General features: G+C 36.3%; 1 protein-coding gene across 1 annotated transcript in view; it reads left to right on the top strand.

Moving 5' to 3' along the window:
• The first annotated feature begins 1,516 nt into the window (after window positions 1-1,516).
• LOC142345841 (uncharacterized) overlaps window positions 1,517-18,561 on the top strand; it is a 31,008-nt gene continuing 13,963 nt past the window's right edge. Inside the window, exons 1-8 of the mRNA XM_075398249.1 lie at window positions 1,517-1,671; window positions 1,908-1,977; window positions 5,276-5,488; window positions 6,334-6,528; window positions 6,855-7,318; window positions 7,585-8,070; window positions 14,539-14,665; window positions 14,920-15,087. Of these exons, the coding sequence (XP_075254364.1) occupies window positions 1,527-1,671; window positions 1,908-1,977; window positions 5,276-5,488; window positions 6,334-6,528; window positions 6,855-7,318; window positions 7,585-8,070; window positions 14,539-14,665; window positions 14,920-15,087 (1,868 nt within the window). The 5' untranslated portion in view covers window positions 1,517-1,526. The remainder of the gene's footprint in view (window positions 1,672-1,907; window positions 1,978-5,275; window positions 5,489-6,333; window positions 6,529-6,854; window positions 7,319-7,584; window positions 8,071-14,538; window positions 14,666-14,919; window positions 15,088-18,561) is intronic.

The raw sequence follows: 18,561 nt of genomic DNA, 5'->3' as shown, positions 1-18,561 counted from the left end.
ACGAATTTTTTTCAAGCTTTTTGAAATTTTGTCATTAAGTTTTTTCAGACTTGCTGTCAACAAACGTCCCCTAGGGTTTGATAATAGATTACTGCACAGTTTCTAGTGGTAATGTAGTATTTTTCGACTTTTTAACATCACTAATTTTAGCATTTTTTGACAAAACTTGCAATTTTTTCTATTTTTTGACATTTTTGTCATTATTCATGTTTTTTCAGCCTCAGGGGTCAGAAAACCTCCTCAAGGGTTTGATAATAAGTTACTGAATTTCTTTTGGCCATTGAATAGTTTTCAACTGTCTATTATCAAAAATGTTTGCAGTTGAGAAATCTTGCTTTTGAGAAAAATTATTGTTCTAAGTTATTAGGATATTTGTGAGCCAGTGAAACTATTTAAGGCCTGAAATAGGGAAACTGGATAGTCTCTTGAGACAATGAAAGGGCTCTGAAGATATTAATATCACGAATTCTAGCAAGATTTTGTTAAAATTTGTAATTGTTTTTAAAACTTTGACTATTTTTGTCCTTTCTGAGTTTAACGATCATTACTGGCCAACGAAACCTTTTTAAATCTTGGAGATAGGTCACATGACAGAACTACAGAGACAAAAAATAGGTTTAAACATTTTTTTACTGCGAAATGTGGAAACTTTTGAATTTTGCACTTTGAGTTTTTTTTCTATATGATTTGATTACTAACAAGGCTAGAAAACTAGTAGATGCAGAGGCGAATCTCATCATAGAAATATTCCTAGATCCCTCTCTCTCTCTCTCTCTCTCTCTCTCTCTCTCTCTTTCCTTAACTCTTTTGTTGATGCCCACTTTAGCTGATGTTGTGGCGTGATGTCATCATCTATTACACTGACCTCACGCCCCTTCAATTAAGCTAAAGATAGCCCCACTAAACCGTGGCTAGCTACTGACGAAGCCAACCGCTCGCCGGTCGTTTGAGAGCAATTCGCTCGACGTTAGTCGGTTATGTTTGTGTTTGGCCATTGGTCATCTTTTTCAGTACTTCATCGATTTTCAGTGTTCGCTTCAATCAGGTGCATGAGTTTTGCATTCGTAGTATCCTATATATACTTCTTCTGACCCATTCTCAGTACCATAGCAGGTCTTTTTTTCTACTTGCTATGATGTAGGTTTTTGTCCAGATAACGTAGGCTAGGTATCTCATTTTGATTGGAACTAGCATTATTCATTTCCACCTCTCAAAATATTTAATGTTTATCACAACAATTAGGCTTTTAAAACTTTGGTTAATCATCAGTGATTGTCATCACACAGTCTGTTCTGTGGGTACTATTATCTGACACAATGTTCGCTGTGTTTGTGATTGTTGCTGGCTATCAAAGTTTTTCTGAACCTAATGTTGAGAGTTAATCATCTGATCTAATTTATAGATTCTTGCCTCTGAGCTCGAAATTAACTGTATTTACAATACTAATTAATTTGATGTAAACAAAAATTACACTAAAGTTAAATCCCGAAAGGAAAATGGAGGCTGTTTTAGGTTTCCTAAAGAGAATGAAAAAGGAGAGGAAAGAGCGGAAGAACAAGCGAGGAGGAGGTGGAGGGAACAAGCAGAGGAACTCTTCCACCAATTCCACCTCTTCTGACTCCAACTCAGTCCGCAGTCCATCTTCTAATGCAGTCGGTTCTGGTGCCACAGGTAAATTTCACTAGCATTAATTATTCTTAAAGGTACTATTTTTATGTTAAAGTATATAGCTGCTTAGTTTTACGAAAATCTGTTCTATGTTGCTTGGGCCCTCAGTTTTTTTATAGCACATTACGCGCATCGCAAACGCACTTGAAATGATTTCTGAAGTTTGCGACAGGAAGATTTATCAATCAAATTCAAGATGAGATCGGTTCAGCTGTACATTGCAAGCGTTTGAATTTCAGGTTATGGTGTTGGAGGTGGCTATGAGTTCGAGTATGGATCACAAGCTGCTGCTTCTAATAGCTACAACGCGTAAGATCTGTCTTTTATTCGGTACTTAGTGAGATTTGGAAAATGTCAATTCTGGTGGATACATTCTGATTTTCTCTTAATCAGAGCACAATTCAGACCGCAGATATTCTTAGCCTTCTTTTAGTATCTCTGTTGACCAGCGTTTACGAGACGCCATAAAAGTTTCCTTTATTCTGCTTAAAACACTCAAATGCACATTTTAAAATGCCGAAAGTCTACAGTGCCAGAAGTCAAAGTGCCAGAAGTTTGGTTGACTTTCGTCATTTTAAAACGTGCGCGTTTCGTGTTTTAAGCGTGGTTACGCGACTCTGCAGAAGGCATTTTGAAATTCTGACTTAATATCGCGAAACGCTTCGCGGTTCTCGATAAACGCCAGAAGTTCTCATTGACTTCAAGCAGAGTCACGTAACCATTACTTCAAAACTTCGATTACAATAACATGCATATTGATTGTTTAATTGCCGCCGTCATCAACTCATTCACTTGCGCTAATTGGTTTGAGTAAACTACTTCTCAAAGTCAAAACAACGCCAAAAGTTATAAACCATAGGCATTTTCTTTTAGGTACACTTCAGTCCTATTGCATTTTTCAATATCGCCGTTAGTGACTATTAATAAGGCGCTATCTTTCTTTAATTGTTCTCAAACAAAGTTTGTAGCAATTATGTTAAAGCCGTAGTCCTTATGCAACTTTTCGTCTGACTTTTTGTCCTCAAAAAACGGGATAAACATGTAAATCCTGGAGGGCATTAATTTCTCTTAGTCTCTTATGTCTCATTAGTCTCTAATTATACGATTCACCGAAGCAGTTTAAGAGACATAAAATGATACTAAGGGTGGTTCTTAGAGCTTGAACCCTCCTCCTTTAGACCCCCAACACACCGCAACCCGCTCTAACCCCACCAATTAAGCTAAAGCTAGCCTCCTTAAGCCGTGCAGCTAGCTAACGAGGAAGCCAATTGCTCGCCAGTTGTTTCGACGTTAGTGGGTTCTCTTAAACAATTCAGAGAATTTGTATTTTGTTAGGGCGCTGTCTTTTTTTATGTTCATACATTTTTATGAGTTTTGAAGGAAAATTGGAATAATGGTTTTGGTCACGCCGAATCGGGAAGTAGAGCAAAGGTTTGGATGGTGTTCGCTCTAGTTTTATAGTTGAATGAGAAAACTGTGTTCAAACAAAGTTAGCTTTCGCTCTAGTTTTAAAGATGAGTGAGAAAACGGTACTCGAACAGAAGTTAGCTTTCTCGCTGATTTTTTTTTCACAAGCGGTAATTTGACTAGTTTTTACAGTTTGTACTATTTTTTGATACTTTTTTTCGAAATTGTATTCCAAGCCCAGTCCTAGTTATTTGTTGGTCCAAGTTTTTGTTTAGTCAATGAGATTACTTTGAATTCTTGAGCAGAACTTTGAATGAGATTACTTTGAATTCTTGTCCTGTTCTGGCAAACTCTGTTACTAATGAGAATTACTTTCAATATGTACGTTTCCGATGGAAATTAGAAGACGTGCTATTCTTGCAGCAATTGTCATAGGCTTTTTGTTGCTGGACTGTATGGACGTTCCTAGTGGTTTGATTTTTCAGATGACTTAGCCCTTATTTACAACTTTAAGCATCAATTTTAAGCTTGTATTAGCGGCAGTTTTACTGTTAAATATCAAATGAAATGTGAGCCAAATTTTCTGAAATTGTATCCTAATAGAGGTCTACTAAGAGGATAGGAATCATCTAATAACTTCAAATGAAGCCCCTTAGTGAATCTAGCACCCTAGACTGAAGATACTTTTGAATCGATCTCCCGATAGTTGTTTGAGAGCATTTCGTCCGACATTAGTGGGTAATATTTTTTGCTCCTACTCAGAAATTAAGTCTAAAACAAGAGCGGTGGTTAAGATAAGCTATGACAAGGGCCGATAGCCGGAAGGTTAATGTTTCCATCTATTACGTCGAGGTCGGGGGTTGGAACCCCTCCTTAATCCCTTAAATTTTATTTAATCCCTAAACCTTGGAATCCCTAAAATTTTATTTAGTCTACAGCCTCCTCTGAATTAAATTGCCGCGCCTGTCGTTTGAGAGCAATGTGTCCGATATTAGTGGGTTGATGTTTGCTTTTCGTTTTCATTGCAAATTGATAGCCTTTGGCTGAATAAACGAAGCTCAAATTAAGGCCTAATAAGGAGCTATCTGCCACTCAGTTATGAACTGATAAAAACGTTATTAATAGCCGCACAGCGATAGCTGGGGCTATTAGTGGCCTTCTCTTGGTTTTTTACATTTCAAAGAATTTGAATTGTATTGGGGCGCTGTTTTTTTTTAAGATCTGTTCACACATTTTCATGATTTTTGAAGTCAAATTGGAGTGGTGATTTTGGTCACGCCGAAACAGGAAATGGCGCGAAAAAGCGAGTGGTTTTGCGGCGTGAATTTTTTTTCGCTCTAATTTTAAAGGAGAGTGAGAAAAGGTGTTTGAACAAAAATTCGGTTTCTCGGTAGTGGTTTTTTGTTCACATGCGGCAATTTCACTCTGATTTTTACTGTTTTTCAATTTTTTGGATCGGATTTTTTTTCTAAATAGTTTTCCCAATCCATTCACAGCTCATTCTGGACCTAGTTTTTTGGTAGAATCAAAATTACATATCTCACTAGTGGTTTTCTGTTCTCCCTAGCAGCATTTTGACATTGATTTTCTGTTTTTTTTGTTTTTTTTTCATCTGATCTTTTTAGAAATGGTTTTCCCAATTCACTCATTGTCCGTTCTAGGTCTAGTTGTTTGTTAAGTCAATGAAAATTCTTTGAATTGTACGTCAGGACTTGCCCTGCTATACTTTTTTATTTCGTCGTCGCGAGTTTTGTTACGACCATATGACGTCACAACCACTTCAAATCTGCTTTTTGTTCATTCGTTCATGCAATTTCAACTGAAGTGCGTGTGTGACGTCATTTTTCGCTCTTAGTGGAGCGAGTATTTTTGTTCATGCGCGTGATTAAATTTTTGGTCACACTTGACTTACCTCACTCTCAAAAATGACTTCCTCACTTTGAAATTGACTTTTATTTACTGTAATTCAAAGAGATAAGGTCAAATGGGTGTGTGCCACTCTAAATGAAGGTTATTTGAGAGCAGCTAATAGAGGCGGCAAAAACGTATACAGATTTTTAATCAAAATATAACATCAGCCTTCAATGAAAAGAGGAATTTTTTGGTCTCTTTTTTACTGTTTTCTTTTTAAGACTGCAGATCTACGAAGCTATTGCGGCTATTTTCTGGCAATCTGCCAGCTATGTTTGTTCGTTTTCAGAAACATAAGCGTCGACAGTGAAGGCTACAGTGTTCGACCCCCAGATGACTACACGGGTGCAGGAGGAGGGGGCGTAGGAGGTGCTGGAGGGAACAATCGGGAGTCTGCAGCCAGTTTTTATTCCAGCTCAGACGAAGATTCAGATGATGATAATGGAGGAGGGGGTACAAAATTCAACAGCAGTCTGGGATCTAACCTGAAGTTTTCTATCAGGTATCTAATTCGACGCGAAATTGAAATAGATTCAAATTTTATAGTGCTGAAAAAGTGTGTGCCTTCAAAACGAAAGCTGAGCTGAACTGTATTGCATTTCTGCACATTACTAGGCTTAAAGAAGAACAGGGATTTTCTAATACCAAAGAAAGAACTGGTTAATGTTTCTGCTCAAAAATTGCAAAGAATGTGGATAATTTAGGAATCTTACATTTTGCACAAATATAAAATCAGAAGGTAGTAAGTAATGTAAAGACAAATTTTTCTGACGTTTTAAAAATTAAAGCTCAGTAGCATATGGCCATGTAGTCTTATAAATTCAATGCTGCGGAATTTCTTTGACCTGTTGGTTTTTTTTCGGTAGAAAGTTCTTGTCTCTTAGGTGCACTGTGCCTAAATTCACTCCGGCTAATTCGCTCTTTTGCAAAGACGCGAAATCGAAGTTTTCAGTAAAGGTTTTTTGCAGGAAATAATTTGTATGGACTGCTGACACAGGCCTCGACGGAGTGAGTCATTTTAAAATTGTCAAAAGATGGGTCGCCCCTTCAAAAGGCAAATGTCCCAACCCGTTTTAAAAGCCGATTGCAATAAATTTCCGTTAATACTCAGCTCCTGCTGAGTTCACTGTTAGCTGTCTATAGTGAATTCCTCTCTCAGGTAGCAATAGTAACAGCTTACAGTGACTTAAACAGGGGCGGGGTACGGGCAATGTCTTTTTAAAATTAAACAACGAGCTAGGATATTTTAAAAGTCTAGTCAAACGGCAAGTAACTCACGCCTTTGAAGATTTTAAAATGTCGCCTGCGGTTTAATATCTTGATACGTAGAGTCGGCTATGCTTCCAGGCCTCCGGACATTAACTTGGCGCCCTCAATGGATGATTTGAGCAATGCGACAAGGAATCTTACTCTGGAGAAGTCTCCGAGAGTGTCGAGAAGAGGCATCAATTCTGCTGGCATTAAGAATGACAGCAGTTCTAGTCTTACTGCAATGAACCCACCAGCTGGTGGCACTGTTATGGCTACAGCAGACGATAGAGGGTAATGAATTAGTATTAGGTTTTAAAGTTAAAGTTGAGGAATGGCACACTTCTTTTCCTACTCGTAAAGATGGCACAGAGAAAACCTGAACTGTATTCAACTAAAAGAAGACCTTAAGACATTTGTGGCTTTCATGTTATGAAACAATTTAGTAAAAGGAAATAGTCGGAAATCTATCTAATTCATTGTCATTTCATCAATAAAATGCTCCTGGGTTGTCAGAAGTTGTAGAAATTATATGAACGCATTTTTTGTATTAGCGTACAAACAATGTTACAATGGAACACAGCGTTTCTGTAAAATCAATTTTTTATACTCTGTTGCAGTCTGACCAAAGCGGATACCAACGTAACAGGAAATAACTATGATGGTGCGATGGCCAACAACTACAGAATGCCTGACATCCCAGGCGGAGACATGGGAGGAGGAGCTACTAATTCGGACACCAGCTATGGACCAACTACCATGACCAGTCAGGGCCATAGTGATTACTCGTATACATCTGCGGCTAGCCAGAGCAGCTATTCACACCAACAGGACTACGGAAGAACCCTGTTTGGAGCAGGTGAAACGACACCAGGTTACTACTCGGGTTCTTATTCGGCTGCTGACCCGAGTAACTCCAATCAGGGTAGTTCGATGACGGCTTCCTACGATAGTAGTGCTGGAGCTGGTAATTCGTCATCTACTGCTGGGGCGGTAAATAATTACAGCTATTACAGTAGTGATGTCCAGAATCAGTCTGTATACAATCAGAATGTTGATGCTAGCTCGTCTTACATGGCACAAGGTGAGTCTGCGTAATGAACACTAACAGTCGATATTGAATGCAAAAACGGAACTTGAGTATAGAATCGCTTCGATCAAATTTATGGGTTTTATATCATATGAGTATCGAGACCCAATTCTGTGAGAGTAATTAGGAAGTATGTATAGTATGCTCCTGATGTTGAACCGAAGTTGAAGATTCCTCTAGATGTAAAATGAAGTGTATTTTCGTGTTGTCAACTACGCTCGATTTAAAACTGTCCGTGACGACTTTTCATTTAATTTAAGCTCAAGACAGTGGCTACAACGCCCATAATTCGAGTGACGAGGATGAAGACGATGAGGAAGCAGGTTACTTGCCCCCTCCCTCGATGCCACCTCCCAAACTACCTCCATCATTGTCACCTGCTACAACATCAACCCCCAACTACTCAAACACTACATCAGCTGCAAGCGTAACCACCCCAAATCAACTACCCCTCAGTACTACCACCCCATCTGCTAATGCTACTGCATACGCTCAGCTGCAATCGCCGGGTGATGTTTTCTCACCTAATGACCAGGCACCAACTTATCCACAACCTTATTTTGGCACACAAAATGCTACAGCTGTAAATCAAAACGGAAGTTCTGGCGTTGCTACTGGACAATCTGCCACATATGGACAGAAAGATGCATTAAGCAACGAATTTTCAGCATCGTTCCAACCTCACCGTGAAAGGTCCTCGAGTATTGATTCCAACAGCAGCACTTCAATGGGATTCAACACTTCAGGTTCTGTTAATTTTTAATAGCCGCCTCTGCTTCTCAGCCGGCTATTATAGCGCTCCTATTTTTTATAGCTGCGAAGCTGTAAGCTGAGAGAAGCTATATTGCGGTGCTCTTGGTTTTTACAATTCAAAGAATTTGAATTGTATTGGGGCGCTGTCTTTTTTACGACTCGAAGAGGAGTATTGGAGAAGTCCTTTTTTTAATCAATTTTATTTTTTTTGTTCGTGCGGCATTTTAAAGCAGTTTTTTTCACATTTATTTTGGTTAAGAGGTTTGGTTATGATTTTGTTTTAATTTTAGGCTGGTTTCGGTAGTGGTTTGAAGGTTTCGGGAAATTAATATGCATTTTATGATAAGTCGGAGGTTTTTAATGTATTTTGCTCAGTTTCGGGCTAATTTTTGCGGTTTTTTGACGATTATTTTGTTTTAATGGCTCAAATGGGTATTGAGGAAACCCCTTTTACTTGAGCAATTTTATGATAACAATTGGTTACATTTTTGTGGGTAAGAATCATTTTTTTTGTTGAGAAATATGACAAAAAAATGGCGAAATTTGGAACTATTTTTCTTGATTTTTTGCAGTTTTTCGTTTTTCTGTTGTTAGCTAACTTTTTTTTCTTATTATGACTTGCCCATTTTTTTGCGAATATCTGGATACCTTATTGGTTGAAGGGAATTTTTCTTTGGATTTATATGTTTTTGAAATATTAAAAAATTTAGTAACTTTTTCCAGTTTTTCAGTAAAAGTTGTTTTTAAGAGCTTTTTTTTTCATAATTTTAACCTAAAGTATTTTTTCAAAACTCACATGAGTGGTTTTTGTAAGTACTAGTTGTTTTGATGAATTTATTTTGGCAGAGATTGTTTTTTCGGGATCTCAATTTATAACAAAACTTGATCAGATTTTTTATCATATTTTAACAGATTTGATTTCATTGTTTTTACTTTTTTGTTTCATGACTTTGTTTCAAGATAATCTTAAATTAGTGAAGACACGTTTTGTTTGATGAGTAGTTGGATGGCGTTTAAATGGATTTTCACTTCGAGTTGTTTCCGGAATTCTTCCGGCTATGTTTTTTTTAAGATCTGTTCACACATTTTCATGATTTTTGAAGTCAAATTGGAGTTGTGATTTTGGTCACGCCGAAACAGGAAATGGCACGAAAAAGCGAGTGGTTTTGCAGCGTGAAATGTTTTCGCTCTAATTTCAAAGAAGAGTGAGAATACGGCGTTTGAACAAAAATTCGCTTTGTCGGTAGTGGTTTTTTTGTTCACATGCGGCAATTTCATTTTGATTTTTACTGTTTTTTGAATAGGATTTTTTTTCTAAATGGTTTTTTAAATCCATTCATAGTCCGTTCTAGGTCTAGTTTTCTGTTTAGTCAATGAAAATTCTTTGAATTGTACGTCAGGACTTGTCCTGCTGTTTTTTTGTTTCGTCGTCTGACGCTCTTTTTTCGTTTTACATTTGTTCACACAGCAAAGCTGAAGTCAAGTTTTCTGAATGACTTTTTCCTCTCACTAACGGCATTTGCGCGCGTGACGTCATCTCTCACTCGCTTTAGCGAAAGTTTTTAGGTTATTTGCGTGATTAGATTTTGATCATACGTGACTTACCTCACTCAATAAAATGACTTTTGCACTTTAAAACTTAAGTTTAATTTAAATTCGTTCAAGGTCAAAGGATCTTATATGTGCAGTAAAGGTCCCTAATAAGAGGCTTCTGTGGAATGAATTTTACCAAGCGTTATTAATTTATCGCTGAATGTTTTACCTAGTTTTTTGAGCGGCGTCATTTCACTTCGAGTCGTTTCCGGAATTCTTCCGGCTATGTTTTTCTATCAATTTTATTGGTGTGAATGTTGAAACAGGAAATGAAACACGCGAAAAAATTTGGAGTGATTTTTTTTGCTGAACAAAATGGAGCGAAAAGAGAATGTGTTTCTGCTCATATCGCTGTTTTCTAGAGAGCGAGAAATTGAGGTGTGAAAAAAAAATTCTGTAAGCGACCAAAATTTTTTGTTCACGTGGGCCTTTTTAAAGCATTTTTTCCCTATTTTTTTGTTTAAGAGGTTTGGTTATGATTTTCTTTTAGTTTAGGCTGGTTTCGGTATTGGTTTGAAGGTTTGTGGAGAATTATATGAATTTTATGCTAATTCGGTTTTTCATGTATTTCGCTGATTTTTGGGCTAATTTTGCAATTTTTTACTATTGTTTTGTTTTACTGCCTCAAATAGGCTTTGTAAAGACCCCTATTATTGAGCAATTTTTGTTAAACAAGTGGTTAGAGTTTTGTAGATGTGAATAATTTTTTATTGAGAAATATGACAGAAAATTGAATCTATTTTTCTTAATTTTTTGCAGCTTTTCGTTTTTTTTGTTCTTTAGACAAGTTTCTTAGCCTGTTATGACTTGCCTATTGTTTTTCGAGCATAGGGATAAGCTATTGTCCGGAAGGAACTTTTCTTTGGATTTATGTGCTTTTGTAATATTGAAAAATTTATTAACTTTCCTGTTTCTTAGTCAAACGTGTTTGTAAGAGCTTATTTTTTCATGATTTGGCTTCAACTATTTTTGAAAACTCTCATAAGTGGTTTTAGTAGGTACTAGTCTTGATGAAGTAATTTTGGCAGAGATAGTTATTTAGGGATCTCAATTTATGACAAAATTTGATCAGATTTTCTTTCATATTTCAATAAATCTGATTTTCTTTTTTACATTTGTTCTATGGTTTTGGTTCACAATTATTCTAAAATAATGGAGGGAAGTTTTTTCTGATGAGTAGTTGGTTAGCATTTAAGTGGATTTCCACTTCTCGTTGTTTCCGTAATTCTTCCATCTATGTTTTTTTTTAAGATCTGTTCACACATTTTCATTATTTTAATTCAAATAGTTGTAGTGATTTTGGTCACGCTGAAACAGGAAGTGGAGCGAAAAAGCGAGTGGTTTCACGGCGCAAAATTTTTTCGCTATAAATTTAAAGTAGTGTGAGAAAACGGTGTTTGATCGAAACTTCGCTTTCTCGCTAGTGGTTTTTGTTCACATGCGGCATTTTGACTTTGATTTTGTTTTTTTTTTATTTTTCTGCTCTGATGTTTTTTGAAATGGTTTTTTCAATTCACTCATAGTCCGTGCTACGTCTAGTTTCGTGTTTAGTCAATGCAAATTTTTTGAATTGTACGGCAGGACTTGTCCTGCTATGTTTTTACTTCGTCAAGATTTATAACACGACCATATGACGTCACAACCACTTCAAACCTGCTTTTTGCTCATTCATGCAATTTCAACTGAAGCGCGTGAGTGACGTCATTTCTCACCCCTTTTGTTCATTCGCATAATTGACTTTTTGGTATATAAGTGACTTACCTCACTCACAAAAATAAATTGCTCTCTTGAATTGTATTTTCTTTCTTTTTATTCAAATAGATAGATAAGGTCGAGTAAATTTGTGCCACTCTAAATGAAAGTTATTTGAGAGCAGCTAATAGATATAGCAATGACTTATACATATTCTTTATCGAAATATTACATCTAATCTTTTAAGGGAAAGAGTATTTTTCGGTCTTGTTTTTTTATTGTATTTATTGAGACCGCAGATCACTAAAGCTATTGCGGCTATTTTCTGGCAATCTCAGTTTTTTAATTGCCGCCGTATTCAACTCATTCTTTTGCGCTTTTTTGTTTGAGTAAACTGCTACCCATGGTAAAAAACAACGCCAAAAAGTTATGTTTATTAACCATAGGCAATCTTTTCAACTTTGGTACCCTTCAATCCTATTACTTTTTTTAATGTCCGCAGTTAGTGGCTTTTAATAAGCCGCACTCCTTCTTTAATTGCTCGGAAACAAAGTTTGTAACGATTATATTAGTGCCGTTGTCGTTCTATGCAATTTTGTCCTCTAAAACGGGATAAAAGTTAAGCATGTAAAGCCTAGAGGGCATCAAGTTCTCTTAGTCTTTTATGTCTCATTAGTCTCTAAGTATGCGATTCACCGAAGCAGTTTAAGAGACAGAAAATCATCATACTAAGGGTGGTTCTTAGAGCTTGACCCCTCCTCCTTTAGACCCTTCAACACACCTCCACCCGCGCTAGCCCCCCATTAAGCAGAGCTAGCCTCCTTAAGACATGCAGCTAGCTTACAAGACAATTGCTTGCCATTCGTTTTGACGTAAGTGGGTTCTGTTAAACAATTCAAAGAATTTGATTTTTGTTAGGGCGCTGTCTTTTTTATCATACATTTTAATGAGTTTTGAAGGGAAATAGGAAAAACTATTTTTTGGTCGCGCCGAATCGGGAAGTAGAGCAAAGATTCGGGTCGTTTTCGCTCTAGTTTTAAAGTTGAGTGAGGAAATGGCGTTCGAACAGATGTTAGCTTTCTCGCTGATTTTTTTTATAAGCGGTAATTTGACTAGTTTTCAGTTTTTTCTATTTTTGATTCTTTTTTCAAAATTGTATTCCAAGCCCAGTCCTAGTTATTTGTTGGTCCAAGTTTTTGTTTAGTCAATGAGATTACTTTGAATTCTTAACCAGAATTTGGCCTGTTCTGGCAAACTCTGTTACTTTTTAAAAAAAATTTGATGTAACTATTTGTGTGCTGAGAGATGTTGTTCTCAAAATGAATTTGAACTTTGTCTTCTACTTTTTTGAAAACCCTCAACCTTCTGCACTGAAATATTGGAGCAAGGTATTATGCAAAGAGTGTTTGGTTTTTTTTCATTGTTTTCATGCATATTCAATTACTCCGTTTTCTATCCATTCAGTTGTTTTTTGGTATTTTTTCCGAGTGTAATCTGACAAATATGGGAACTACTTTCAATATGTGCATTTCCGATGGAAATTAGAAGACGAGCTATTCTTGCAGCAATTGTCATTTTTTTCGCTCGACTGTCTGGACGTTCCTAGTGATTTGGTTTTTCAGATGACTTAGCCCTTGTTTACACTTTTAAGCATCAATTTTAAGCTTGTATTGGCGGCAGTTTTACTTTTAAATATCAAATGAAATGTGAGCCAATTTTTTTTATTTAATAGAGGCCTATTAAGAGGATAGTAATCTAATAACGTCAAACGAAGCCCCTTAGTGAATCTAGCACCCTAGACTGAACATACTTTTGAATCGATCTCCCGCTAGTTGTTTGAGAGCAGTTCGTCCGACATTAGTGGGTAATATTTTTTGCATGACCTAAATTGCTCCTACTCAAAATCTTTTTCTCTCATTCTGCTCAAAGTTCTTTTAGACAGCAGTTGATTTGCAAAGCAGTCAAAATAAACAGAGTCAGTATTAAAAGACGTAATAAGAAATAGAAACGGGATATACCCATAAAGCCCAATTTTAGATGCCCGTTACTGAAACTTTGTTCTTAGTTACCTTCTCTAATTCTCATTGGTACTGATACGAGCCCCTGTGTCGTCTCACTGCGAAACAGGAGTTTGTTCAGCTACAAAACGACATCAAAATAGTTCGCCATTAAAAATTGTGTACAAAAATCATTTTTTTCATTAATTTTCTCTTTCAATACTAATCTTGGTTAGTGGAATCAACGGCGGCTGATTTCCGGCAATATGACAGGTATGTTTTTTTTTAAGATTTGTTCACCCATGTTCGTTATTTTTGAAGTCAAATTGGAGTAGTGATTTTGGTCAGGCCGAAAATGGAGCGCAAAAGCGAGTGATTTTGCGGCGTGACGACATTTTTTGCTCTAATTTTCAAGTAGAGTGCGAAAACGGTGTTTGAACAAAAGTTAGTGGTTTTTTCTCGCTAGTGGTTTTTTGTTCCCATGTGGCAAATTCGCTTTGTTTTTTACTGCTTTTAATTTTTTGGATTGGATTTTTTTTCTAAATTGTTTTTTTTAATCTATTCATAGTTCATTCTAAGCCTAGTGTCGTTGTTAGAATCAAATTTACCTTTCTAGCTAGCGGTTTTTTTCTAGCTAGCGGCATTTTGAGATTTATTTTTTTTGTATGATTTTTTAAGATATGGTGTTCGCAATTCACTAATAGTCCGTTCTAGATCTAGTTTTTTGTTTAGTCATTGAAAATTATTTGAATGGTACGTCAGGACTTGTCCTGCTATGTTTTTTTTTTACTTTGTCAATAAAATTTTTTTGCTTTACCTTAGTTCACAGCTTGTTCAACATTTTGCATGAAATCTTGGATATTGCTTTTTGGTATTGATACTAGCTCCTGTATCGTCTCACTTTGAAACAGGAGTATGTTCAATTACAATATGACATGACATCAAAAGAGTTCGCACTTTATTTTTTTCTACAAAAATCATTATTTTCCTTATTTTCTTCTTTCAGTCCCAATCGTGGTTATGGGAATCAACGTCGACTATTTTCCGGCAATTTGCCGTGTATGTTTTAAAATTGGAAGTCGTAATATGGTGAGACTCAATTCATAAATTTGAAAGACCAAGAATTCGAGTAAATGCTGAAATTGATCCTGAAAGTTTTTATGAAGTGTCAATTTTTAGGAGTTCCTGTTGGTTCTTCCCGTGGCCCGAGTCCTCTTACTGTTGGAACTTCTGAGAGTGTACCGATTGCAGTGGCATTCAGTGAAACATTACATGCTATTATCTCCTCACAGCAGCCACCTAGCTCGTTAGTTGCACATTAGTAGAGTCGATGAATTTAAGAAACGCTTGGCGAATTGATCTTGCATCAGTTCCGACTTGAAACATTTCCAGAGCATAGCGCTTAGTTAAGTAAAAAATAAGATAATTTACGATAAGTGGAGTTTTGCACTGGCAATGTTAGAAAAAATCGAAAAAATGGAAAATTTAAGTTCTTGCTGCCTGAATTGTGATTATGAAACGGATTACTCAATTGTATTTTCAAGATGGTCTTATTTACAGGTGGCAAGTTAAAGTAAATGGGACGTTGGCTGTGTCATTCCCAGCTGGTTTTATTCAGTTGCTTCATCAACACCTGTCTGGCACTAAATACGTGGATGATCTCAAGTTCTCAGTGCTCAACTCTGGCCAGCTAACTCGGGCAGTGACCAACAGCGAAGTCTTGCAATCGTAAATTATCCTCATTTGTGACCTGTCATTGTTAATTCTTCTCAGCGAAAGTTTGTATCAATTACTTTAGTCCTGCTGGTCTTTCTTTGCATTTTTTCATGCGACGAATCATTGTTGCGGAATTTGCTTGAAAAAATGTGCACGACTTTTTGTCTTGAGAATGGATAAACTGGTGAAGCCCAAGATTGAAGTCACTATGCATTGCTCTAAGAACCTTCGTAGGCTCCAATAAGAGGATTCGCCAAAAGTGCCGTGGAGGCAACTTCGTGAAACAAAATTTGTAGCAATAACGTTAGTCATGTGATCTTTTTTATAGCAGCGAAGCTGTAAGCTGAGCGTAGCTATATTGCGGTGCTCTTGGTTGTTGGTGTTCAAAGAAGTTTTAAAATTCAAAGAATTTGAATTGTATTGGGGCGCTGTCTTTTTTTAAAGATCTGTTCACACATTTTCATGAATTTTGAAGTCAAATTGGAGTAGTGATTTTGGTCACGCCGAAACAGGAAATGGCGCGAAAAAGCAAGTGGTTTTGCGGCGTGAAATTTTTTTGCTATAAATTTAAAGTAGAGTGAGAAAACGGTGTTTGAACAAAAATTCGCTTTCTCGCTAGTGGTTTTGTTCACATGCGGCAATTTCACTTTGATTTTTACTGTTTTTTCAATTTTTTGAATAGGATTTTTTTCTAAATGGTTTTTCCAATCCATTCATAGTCCGTTCTAGGTCTAGTTTTCTGTTTAGTCAATGAAAATTCTTTGAATTGTACGTCAGGACTTGTCCTGCTATGTTTTTTTGTTTCGTCGTCTGACGCTCTTTTTTCGTTTTACATTTGTTCACACAGAATACGGCGTTTGAACAAATATTCGCTTTCTCGCTGGTGGTTTTTTGTTCACATGCGGCAATTTCACTTTGATTTTTACTGTTTTTTCGATTTTTTGAATCGGATTTTTTCTAAATAGTTTTCCCAATTCATTCACAGCTCATTCTGGACCTGGTTTTTTGTTAGAATCAAAATTACATATCTCACATAGTGGTTTTCTGTTCTCCCTAGCAGCATTTTGACATTGATTTTCTGTTTTTTTTGGTTTTTTTTCTCATCTGATTTTTTTTAGAAATGGTTTTCCCAATTCACTCATTGTCCGTTCTAGGTCTAGTTGTTTGTTAAGTCAATGAAAATTCTTTGAATTGTACGTCAGGACTTGTCCTGCTATGTTTTTTTTTTAATCAATTTTATTGGAGTGAATTTTGAAGCGGGAAATGAAACACGTGAAAAAATGTGGAGTGATTTTGTTGCTGAACAAAATGAAGAGTGGAGCAAAAAGAGAGTTGTTTTTTTGTTCATATCGCTGTTTTCTAGAGAGCGAGAAATTGAAATGTGAAAAAAATTCTGTAAGCGAGCGAAGTTTTTTGTTCACGTGCGGCATTTTAAAGCAGTTTTTTCTCATTTTTTTCGTTAATAGGTTTGGTTATGATTTGCTTTTAGCTGTAGGCTGGGTTTGGTAGTGGTTTGAAGGTTTCTGAAAATTTATAAGAGTTTTATGCCAATTCGGATGTTTTTCCGATTTTTACGATATTTTTTATTATTGTTTTGTTTGACTGCCTCAAATGGGTATTGAAGATACCCCTATTACTTGAGCAATTTTCACTTAACACGTGGTTACAGTTTTGTGGATATGAAGCATTTTTTGTTGAGAAATATGAAGAAAAATTTCGAAAATTGGAATTAATTTCCTTAATTTTTTGCAGTTTTTGAGGGTCTTTTTCTGGTCTTTTGACAAGTTTCTCAACCTATTATGACATGCCTATTGTTTTGCGAGCACCGGGGTATCCTATTGGCTGAAAAAAAATTTGTTTAGATTTATGTGCTTTTGTAATATTAAAAATTGTTTTAACTTTTTCCAGTTTTTTAGTCAAAGTTGTTTCTAAAACTTATTTTTTTTCGTGATTTGGCTTCAAGTATTTTCAGAAAATCTCATACTTGGTTTTAGAAGTTACTAGCTGTATTGATGAAGTAATCGTGGCAGAGATAGCTCTTTGGGGTATCAATTTATGGCAGAATTTGATCAGATTTTTTATCATGTTTTAATAGATTTGATTTTTTTTTACTTTTTAGTTTTATGGTTTTATTTTAAGATATTATTTTAAATTATTGGAGGCACGTTTTTTCCTGATGAATAGTTGGATTGCATGTAAGTGGATTTCCACTTCGAGTCGATTCCGGAATTCTTCCGGCTATGTTTTTTTTTTAAGATCTGTTCACACATTTTCATGATTTTTGAAGTCAAATTGGAGTAGTGATTTTGGTCACGCCGAAACAGGAAGTGGAACGCAAAAGCGAGTGTTTTTGCGGTGTGAAAGTTTTTCGCTCTAATTTTAATGTAGAGTGACAAAACGGTGTTTGAACAAAAAATCGGTTTCTCGGTAGTGGTTTTTTGTTCACAAGCGGCAATTTCACTCTGATTTTTACTGATTTTTCGATTTTTTGGATAGGATTTTCTTCTAAATGGCTTTCCCAATCCATTCACAGCTCATTCTAGGCCTAGTTTTTTGTTTTTTTGTTTGAATTAAATTTTTATTTCTCGCTAGTGGTTTTTTTGTTCACATGCGGAATTTTGACATTGATTTTCTGTTTTTTTTTCTTATTTTTTTGTTCTGATTTTTTTCAAAATGGTTTTCTCAATTCACTCATAGTCCATTCTAGGTCTAGTTTTTCTGTTTAGTCAATGAAAATTCTTTGAATTGTATGTCAGGACTTGTCCTGCTATGTTTTTTTGTTTCGTCGTCTGACGCTCTTTCGTTTTACATTTGTTCACACAGCAAAGCTGAAGTCAAATTTTCTGAATGACTTTTTCCTCTCACTAACGGCATTTGCGCGCGTGACGTCATCTCTCACTCGCTTTAGCGAAAGTTTTTAGGTTATTTGCGTGATTAGATTTTGATCATACGTGACTTACCTCACTCAATAAAATGACTTTTGCACTTTAAAACTTAAGTTTAATTTAAATTCGTTCAAGGTCAAAGGAACTCATATGTGACGTAAAGGTCCCTAATAAGAGGTTTCTGTGGAATGAGTATTAACAAGCTTTATTAATTTCTCGCTGAATGTTTTATGTTTTTTAGCCTAGTTTTTTGAGCGTCGTCGATTTTTTTTCAATTTAGATCTGTATCTGTTTCTATCTCTATTATATGGCACGCAGGTCTATTCTTTCGTAGCTATTCCGGCAATCTGCCGGCTATGTTTATGGAATTTTTTGCTTGACCGATTTTTCGTCTGACCCGTCCTCAAAAACGGGATAAACAGATAGCGCTCAAAGGGCATTAAGTGGCCGAGACCCCCCGCCCGACAACCCGTCCACCCTGCTCCAACCTGCCGATTAAGACCCCTCTTCTCGTCCAGCTCTCCCACAAACCCCCCCCCCCCCACCCCCTTCAACGCTTGACCTCGCAACCACGTCGCTTAATCACGCACTCCGCTCACAC

This window comes from Convolutriloba macropyga, chromosome 9 (genome assembly GCF_964194025.1).
Source record: "Convolutriloba macropyga chromosome 9, txConMacr16.3, whole genome shotgun sequence".
In the NCBI taxonomy this organism is placed as follows: domain Eukaryota; kingdom Metazoa; phylum Xenacoelomorpha; order Acoela; family Convolutidae; genus Convolutriloba; species Convolutriloba macropyga.
The sequence above is the reverse complement of the archived record's forward strand: the minus strand, read 5'-3'. Positions and strand labels throughout refer to the sequence as shown.